This window comes from Spea bombifrons, chromosome 6, assembly GCF_027358695.1.
Source record: "Spea bombifrons isolate aSpeBom1 chromosome 6, aSpeBom1.2.pri, whole genome shotgun sequence".
Lineage (NCBI taxonomy): Eukaryota > Metazoa > Chordata > Amphibia > Anura > Pelobatidae > Spea > Spea bombifrons.
The window spans coordinates 45,948,915-45,958,184 of record NC_071092.1 but is presented as its reverse complement, the minus strand read 5'-3'; the positions used below and the strand labels follow the sequence as shown (position 1 = coordinate 45,958,184).

Below are 9,270 nucleotides of genomic sequence, written 5' to 3'. Positions count from 1 at the left end.
ATTATTTCCCATAAAACTCAGGAATAGAAAGTTCCGGGGTATGATATCTAGAGGGGGATGTTTTGATTGACAGCTAAAGATGTTAACTTTGCCAAGTCAGTCCCACGGAGAACTTTAATCCCAAACCATCCCGGCAATCGCGTGACGAGAGGCGGTCATCGGTCGGGGCGTTCGCTATTTCTGTGCAAATCAGCTTTAATAAGAAACGTTTACGTATTTCTGATACATGATTCATATCCTGCGATCCGATCGATCGGTTTATTAACCCCTTAAGGACAATGGGCGGTCCCTAAACCCATTGAAAACAATGCATTAAGGGGTTAAAAAGTCCTCTTTGTGTCGATGAGATTCTGGCCACGTCACACGCCACACGCCTGGATTAAAGATCTCCCATAATAGCGCGATATTCCCGCTGGTGTTCCGCCAGCTTCAGGAACACCCGATACTTCTTGTCGTAAAACCTGTAAACAAGAGATAAGGTCACGAGGATCATTAATGCCGGGGGTATGCCGTCACTGGTCACACCTCGTCTAGAGTATTGGGGGCAGTTCTGGAGACCCCGATCCACAGAAGGATATTGAGATTCTGGAGAGAGTTAAGAGGAGGCGACTAAAACGACTAAGGGGTCTTAATACGTCCGGCTTGGGGAGAGGGAAGAGAGAGATGGGAGAGAAACGTTTAAAAACATAAAAGGGATTTAAGGACAAGAAGCCATCATCTAAAAACAGAGGGCCGAGGCTTAGATGTAATAATGGAAGTTTTACTTTACTGAGAGGGTGGGAGATAAGTGGAACAGCCTCCCAGCAGAAGTGGTAGAGGGTAATACAGTGAGGGTATTAAACATGCACGGGATAGACATACGGCTCCTGAATCTAAGACGAGACCAGCGACTGATTAAGGTTTGAGTCTTTACAGCAGGGGAAACGGGCACATTTTGGGATTCTATGATTTCTATTATTATTCAGACTAATGAAAATGTATTATTTCTGGTTTTTGTTTCTAATGAGAAGCATTTTGTGAAATTGAAAGACGGATGCAAAGTGACAAAAATTCCAAGATCCGTGGCTGTTGTTCTGTCGGCCTGAAGATGGCGCTAATGATTCACCAATGCTTCGCCGTACAGCGCGGTACAAAGTATCACGTAAGATAAGTAAACATTGTAACCACACGCGTGCCTCAGGTTACCGGTACGCCGTCGTGTATTAAATCCCTGCTAGGAACCCCGCGCTACAGACACAGACGATATAAACATTGAGTCCGCCGACTCCGTAGGCGCAGACAGGGAGTGCAGCTAATCGGCAAACTGATCTCACCTTTTGTGTTGTTCATTGGGAAAAATGACCTTCCCCACTTTGGACATTGTCTCCATAGCCTCCTGTAGACGGAAAAATATATTTTAGAACAGTAGAGTAATAATTAATAATGTAATAAAAAAAACTGCCCAGGTCTAAAAAAAAAATGGTGGGTGGCAGCATTTTCTGTTCCAGCTTCAGTTCTTTCTTTTCTCTTCTCCCCCTTTCCTCCTTCTCTCTCTCTGTCTCTTTTGAGTCCCCCCCACACACACACAACACAATCCAGCAGCCCCTCACTCTGCCCTCCTCATACAACACTGGCACCCCTCACCTCTATGCGCACAATATACTTTCTGGCAGCGCCTCATCCCCACACACAACACCATCCAGTAGTCTCCCCCAGACACACACAATGGGCACAGTCTGCCATATTGCTGGCCCATTGAGCGGTGGCGCACTGGGGAGAATGCTCCCCCAATAAGCGATCTGCCCCGGGTATGATGTCATAGGCACTCGGCCTGAATGTAGAACAAGAAACCTCACTGACTTTCCAATGCGTTTCTAAAGCCCATCAAGCTCTTCTCGCAGGTCAGGGGGTTTAGCCATTAACAAAAAACACACACAGGTGCAATAACAATCAATCACCGAAGAGGAAGAAAAAATCCACATCCCTCCCCTGCAAGTTTCAGTTTTCATTTAAATTTTTGACGCAAAAAAACCCATAAAATAATTAGCCTTAAAAAAAAATATATTTTATATAAATAAACACAAAAAACACAAAACTGTAATTTAAAGAGTAGTTGATTAATTGCAGTGATCCGGGGAGATAAGAATCACAAATGTAGCCTCATCGAAGAGTTAATTCCAATTACCCATAGGGTAAAAATACTGGCTGCATCTGAGCATAACTGCAAAGACACCTAAATTTTACGGGCAATTCCCTTTAAACAATTTAAACAAAAATTTTGCTCCAACATTTCTTCAAGGGACTGATCAGCTGTTTTTTTTATTTTATTATTATTATTTCACAATTTGCCGTTTCACTTGTATAATTAGATGTTAATTTTGTACGCGCTGATTTAATTTTGGATAATATCGTCTATTATTCTCTTGTGACACTTCATTAAACAGAACGCGATCTATTAACTCCCACATACAGGTTAAAAATGAAATCTGAAATAGGAACACATTGTCCGCAGGATGAATGTAAGGACTGTTTTCATACAAAGACATCATTCTTTACCGAAAAAAATATATCTATATTCTTTCTTTTTAATGTCATTTTTTTTTTGTCACAAAGCCTTTACTAAAAATAATCACTGGCCATTTGAGATTTCTGAAGCCTGCGCATGTAGCCTGGGTCACCGCAAAACTGCGTGGGGTTAATGCTGCGGAGTACATAATGAAGACCCTTTTGATATTTAAAATCCTTTTTTTTTTTTTTAGTAATGTCGAGATTTAAATAGATACCAATAAGTAAACAATGACCTCCATGGTAAGCGGCTACTTCAGTCACAATATCTTCTAATAATTACCCCGTTCCCTGATTCATCTGCAATTCTAACAAGAAAAGGGTTATTGTCACTGGGACTGGTTAAAGGGACTGTTTTTTTCCGGGCATCAGTGAAGCAAATGGCTTTTGTCCCATTGATGCCTTTCTTTTTGTAAACAAGTGATGGTTCACTTATAAATACTGGTAATACAGGCAATAACACTGTGCGCGCATGCACTGGAACTGACAGAGGCATAAACACCCTGCTGAACAAATGGAGGCTGGGGATAGTCCCTCTTCAGGGACTCTTCCCAAATCCCTATGCCTCTCTTTCCTCCACCGATGTCGCTCTTCCTCCCCTGATGCCCCCCTTTCCTCCGCTGATGTCCCTCTTTCCTCCCCTGATGCCCCTCTTTCCTTTTCTTCTGCTAATGCCCCTCTTTCTTCCCCTGATGCCCCACTTTCTTCCCCTGATGCCCCACTTTCCTCCCCTGATGTCCCTCTTTCCTCCACTGATGCCCCTCTTTCCTCCACTAATGCCCCTCTTTCCTCCCCTGATGCCCCCTCTTTTCTAGGAGGTCGGAATGTTTGCTGGGTATGAGGGGATCGCAGGGTTCTACAGCCCTAAAAGCCCCAATAATGTCTATAGAAATGGCAGGGAAAAAACTATTAAAAAAAATCTATTATATTATCTCAATCCCATAGAAAGAACACATGTGTTTTAGGAGATTTGTATGCTTCTATGGCAACAAAGCCTACCAGCCTATCAGCGACATCTCCTGTGGTCTTAAGTCTTGTATTATGCATTCCCTTAGAAAATGGGAGTAGGCTGAAATCTGAGATGATTAAAGAACTATTTTTCATCCTCGCAGAGCCGTCGGCGAGCATCTTTTATAGATTTCTGATTACAAACCACAAACAGTAACATTTATCCCATTGTACAGCGCTACGGAACACAATGGCGCTATACAAAACAATAAATATTAATAATAATAACATATACAAAAGAGAAGGATTGATAGATCAGTTTATATGGATCAGGGTTGGTAAAATCACACCTACGTTTTCAAAAAAGCTGTATCAAATAATATAAAGCATAATTTTCTGCCAAGATCCATGTTTTCTGCCAAAATTAAAAACATCCCCCAGCTTTTGCGCTCTCCTTTGATACTGTGTAATGTCTACCTTTTTTTGTTAAGGTGACAAGTTCAATTAGTCGTTTTAGCCGTGCAAACCAGTGAATATATGAATAGATTAGGCAAATTATTTAAAACATGTATTTACCGCAATGAGAAAGATTTTTGTACAGCGCTGTGGAATATGGTGGTGCTTTAGAAAACAATAAATAATAAAAAAGATTTGGGGCTGCTTTCATGGCCGACACATTGATGAGCAAGAAAGAGAGTGAAAGTTTATGTGTAACCAGTGGTGTAGCTACCTTGTGGGTTGTTCCAGGCTTGGGTGCACCCCCCCAGGCCTCATCTCCCATCCTTGCTACGGCGCGACACGACATGGCGTCATAACCCAGCGCTCTGCTTCTTAAAGACGGGCAAAACCTTGTCACGTGACATATACGCTGACAAAAACTACAATGCTACAACAATGTTTTTTTACACTACTTTTCACCCATTTTTAGAGATGGCCATTTTTTTTCCAGCCCTTGCTCTGTTATTGTTATTGTAGTCAAGCCGGGGCAAGTCTGCGTCGGGAAAGGGTAATACAATACACTGTATCAACATATTTCCAACCAAAAAAAAAAATGTTTACATTGAAGGCCATGGATACAGAGCCGTAAATATTTGCATCTGCCGGGAGTTACTGAGCAAATACAAAGCACATTTCCCTCTGCCAGCGGCGGATTAATGTCTGTGGACTGTGCGGCTTCACATCTGGGATGGATTCGGGATCCGCGCTGTTCCTCCCCTGAATGTGAGATTTACAGAATGGACACAGTTCACAAGGAACGATAATATTTGGCAATTTAAAACAGACCCGATGCTTGAGAAATCTGTTTGTGCGTCCGACAACACGAATACCTTTTTATAAAAAAAAAATATTGGCGGAGTTAAGGAGTGTTGGCAAGTAAACTATTTCTCAAATATAAAGTGGTTCCGTTTAAATATTTGTACACAGCGTTGGAGAAATCCAGTTAAAGGAACAATAGACCTCAGCAGGGCCGGTTTCGAGGGACAGTTTAATGTCAAGGGCACCCGAGCTATAGAAGAATGTATAATAAAAAATAAAAGTCAACTTTATGGCATAGAAAAGGCAGCCCTGCTGCAGCAGCTGCCCTACTCCTCATCTGACTACTCTTGCTACTGATTGGGTGCTTGAATCAGCCAATTAGTAGCCAATTAGTAGCAGGAAAGTGCTCCTATTGAAATCAATGGGGGCCATGTCTACGCATGCCACTGCTGGTGCTGACTGGAGGTGCGGGAAGCTTTGTTCAGCCATGCATGGCTAGGGGTTTGGGAAAATGGCAAATGCATTTGGGGGATCCTGCAGAACCCCCCCCAAGCATTTACAAAAGCAAAACATGAAAATTTTATTTGCAAAACATGAAAATTATTTAATGCTATTATTTGCATTAAACGGCATATGATGGTTGACATTATAGAGACGCAATAGATGCATGTACATCGTTCTGTGCGTCTGTATTCAGATTTCATACTGCTAATTATATGATGTAAATGAATACAAGGCACATATCTTACTGTAATTGTGAATATATTGCTTTAATTTCGAGGAGGAAACCCCCCTATGATTGAATTATTATTGAGACATTCTAAATCAGCCCCATCGTCACAAACTCACAATCTAAACTCTCGTCTTGCCTGGTTAATAGATAATAAAAGTAACAGATCTTACGGGCATACGTAGTAGCGAGCGGCGCAAGTAAATATTTATCTGAGCTCCTTACGAGAATGGATAAGAAAGTTCTCCCGCACTTTGGGGCTGCTTCGGGTCTAAATTCCCTTAAATGTTCTCTTGTTAGGTTCCCAGTTGAGGGACCCAGTTGGTTCTTAGTAGGTCCAGTAGGTCTCTTCCTCAGATCCAATAGAGAAAAGCCTTATGAAGAACACACATATTCTACATTTAACAGTTTGAAATCATCTGAAGGCTTTCCGTGCAACGTTTAAAAAAAAAAAAAGAAATTGTGTGAAAAGTGTAGCGAAGAATAAAGAGAAAGATTGAACTTCTGCAAATGTGACATTACGCAGGAATATATCTTATAAACAATGACCCGGCTCATAATGTATCACAAATTGCTCTTGTTCTTCCAGCACAACTACTTCACCCAAAGACAAAACATTTTTGGGTCCTTCTATCTATTGTGATTTTATTATTATTTTATTTGATTTTTTATTATATTTTATTTATAAAGCGACAACAATTCCAGCACTTCATAGATTCACAGGGTCTGACACAACTACAACTGTCACACTAAGACGAATAAGACAATATATTGGTATAATGAATATACTAGGGAACAAAGACCCTGCTCGCAAGAGCTTACAATCTAGAGGTAATATATAGAAACATAGAAGTTGCCGGAAGATCAGTCCGCCTGTTTTTCCTGCTGTAGAAACTCGAACCTCAATCAGTCGTTGGTCTTACAGACGGATAACAAAGCAGCTACAGTTTGGCTCTCTATAAACAATTGAGTCCAAATTTTTATCCAACTTTCCAGCCCATTTAAAATTCACATATGACTCATTTTACGTGCAAGGAGATCGGGTTTATATAAGATGATATCTAAGAGATGGTTCATCATATTAAGGAAATTGAATCAAAAGTCTGGCAGATATGGAGTGAATTTCCATTAAATCTGATACAGCGAGTTGAACATCAGAACTTTGATAGAAGTCCCCCGAAAGACTCTACTGGCAATGAACAGCCGCGTATACGAGGCGAAGGTGATTCCCGTACTCGTATGTCTCCGCCGACGGGGGAAAAAGACGTGATTTAAGGATTTGGCGGAGGGTAATTGGTAGAGATTGAGAAATTCCAGATGTAAAGTGGCAGAATTCTAGGAGGGGTATAATGTTCTCTGGACAGCTCCTCGTTCTCACGTGAATCTTAAAGATTTACTGGCGTTTCTGGACAGGTATGTGATGGATACCCCCAGTCCAGCCGGAGGGGGGAGTCTCAGTTTATTTTATCCTAATAAAAATCCCTTTCTTTCCAATCTGTATCTCATCTTTCATGCATGTATAACCCCACCGGCGGAATGTTCCTTCTGCTCATTCAAGGGACTGTTCAATGTATGTCCTCACAAAACATTCCCTTTGGCATCTTGATAAATGGCTCTAAATTGGTTGGGAAATATTTTCGTGATAACCCAAAGAAAAGGGCACAGAGGTGATCCGCTCTACTCTTCGTCCGGGTTCCTTTTTAGACTGAAGGGTCTCCCAGAGTAAGTCCTCTGCATGCCAGCCTGTTTGCAAACTCATTATATTGTACAACCTTTATGCAAATAATAATAACTCAGCTCGGAATGTTTGTTTAGGCGCATGAATGAGCATGATTTAAATTTGGGGTTAGACGTACTTCATTTGCTATTCTAGTTTTGCTGCCTTTTACCACATATCCCAGCTTCCCCGGGGTAAATGAATCTGTTATTCACCAGAATATCGATGAAGGCCAATTAAAGTGTGTTTTTAATAATTGAAATATTTTTTAATAATTACAATAATTTAAAAATAAAAAGATAGAGTTTATTTCCAGCTAAAAAGAAAATCTCCCAACTCGCACGTATAGTAGGCTCCGATCATTTCCCGTTAGTTGGAACGGTCAGAGTGAATTAACGTTACCGAGGAAATCCACCTTTAATTAATAATTAAAATAAAAAAATGACGGTAATACAATAAATTTAATTCCATAATGGGTAATACTCATTAAGTCCCTGTATTTTTCGGGCAGGATACTGTCTTGTTCTTTCTTTGGGACTAATGGGTTCCTGCCGGCTTCTGGTCTAATCCGTGGCGGGTTCTCGGTGTTCTGTTCTCGGGGCCTGAGTACAGTTTGATAGCTGTAAAGGTTCACTGTTAAAACTCCCGGAGATTATATGGATTGACTGTATAGATTTCAGGCGGTGGTTTGTCAGCTATAATCCTGACAAATTATCCTTGTCTGCTTCCATTGTCGGACTCTCTTCTGTGATGATTCAATATGGCATCCCCCATAATCCATTCCTATCCCCCACGGTTCTGCCGATAGCACAGACGCTCTTTGCCTGGTCTTCCTAAATATTTAATCAGCGCACGTCCAGTTCTTACCAGTATTAAATAGCAAAGACTCCATTATGCATCTGTGTGTGCAAAAAAAACATGGAGAATCTTCACGGATTGAAGGCTTTAACCCTTCAAATAACAGAAGGTGGTGCATTGTTGCTCACCTGGCCTTAAATGGGTTAATGCTTCCAATTACCATACTTAATATAACGCAGTAAATTCTGCACCCTTTGGTGGTTATATAGGAAGACCAGTTCTAATACAAAGTGGTGCAGTATCCATAGCAACCAAAAGACATTAGCAGTGGCAGCCCCTGGTACAGAACTAGTCTAAGGGGCATCTTTGGGGCAGATACAGAGGGTACATATTTCTTGCTCCTTCTCACAACACGGTTGGGCCGGTTAGTGGAGATCTTCTGGTCTCCTCAAAGGTCATAGGTACAGTAGATCCACCACCAGTAGGGGGTGTATTACCCAATAGGGTGATTTTCCATGGGGCATTAAGCGCCGCCATGCTGTTTGCGCAGTAAGTGGAATATATCAGCTGTTCATGTTAAAGCAGGGCAGTAAAAGACACGGGGCATAAACACAGATAGTCCGACTGAGCACTAGGGGTTTGAGATGGCACTAAACCGTTTTAATCCTTTATTTAGGGTAAATTATTTGGATATGAATCACGGGGAGTTCTCCATGAACTCAATCCCCCCTGTGGGCTCTATCAGCAAATTGCAGAAATATTTTTCTTGTTGGCGTGAAGAGGACGGCATTTAAAGCTTCGTTATATCTGTGTTATCCTTCGCTCGATGCAGGCACTCCACGCTCGGCTTGACAACTGGCTAAGCCAGAACGTGCACGGGGAATCAAGTCTTAAAATAATAGGGCTTTGCAGTCAGTGGCAATCAATGCGGAAAAAAAAACAGGGGCCGTGATCTCCTAGGGAGGAATAATCCGGGAACATGTGATTTCCCACGCTAAAGTGATCAGAAAGACCTGTGGCAACACCTCGTACCCCTCTATGGTGGCCTTGGCCTTGGTCACCAAAATGGTAGGGCCGCTCCTATCACTGGGGGTAAAATATGGAACCCAAAGCGCCAGATATGGATATTAGTCACAAAGACGTTTCCAAATGGGTTAAATTGTGGAATAGACGCCATCTGAAGCCATCTTGGCCAATAAATATATTCAATAAGCGTTTGGATGTTTGTCTGGATATGAAATGCATGCGGGGTTATCACGAGTAAAAGTAGATAAGG

At 41.6% G+C, this 9,270-nt stretch overlaps 1 protein-coding gene across 2 annotated transcripts in view; it reads right to left on the bottom strand.

Moving 5' to 3' along the window:
* Window positions 1–9,270, bottom strand: part of FGGY (FGGY carbohydrate kinase domain containing) — an 88,592-nt gene that overhangs the window by 10,842 nt on the left and 68,480 nt on the right. Inside the window, exons 15-16 of one of the 2 annotated variants that reach the window (XM_053469540.1) lie at window positions 1,314–1,375; window positions 217–461 (exon numbers count right to left, since the gene is read on the bottom strand). In XM_053469540.1, coding sequence (XP_053325515.1) covers window positions 380–461; window positions 1,314–1,375 — 144 coding nt within the window. In that variant the 3' untranslated portion in view covers window positions 217–379. Of the gene's footprint in view, window positions 1–216; window positions 462–1,313; window positions 1,376–9,270 lie in introns of those variants that run through there. The other variant, XM_053469541.1, reaches the window with a different exon arrangement.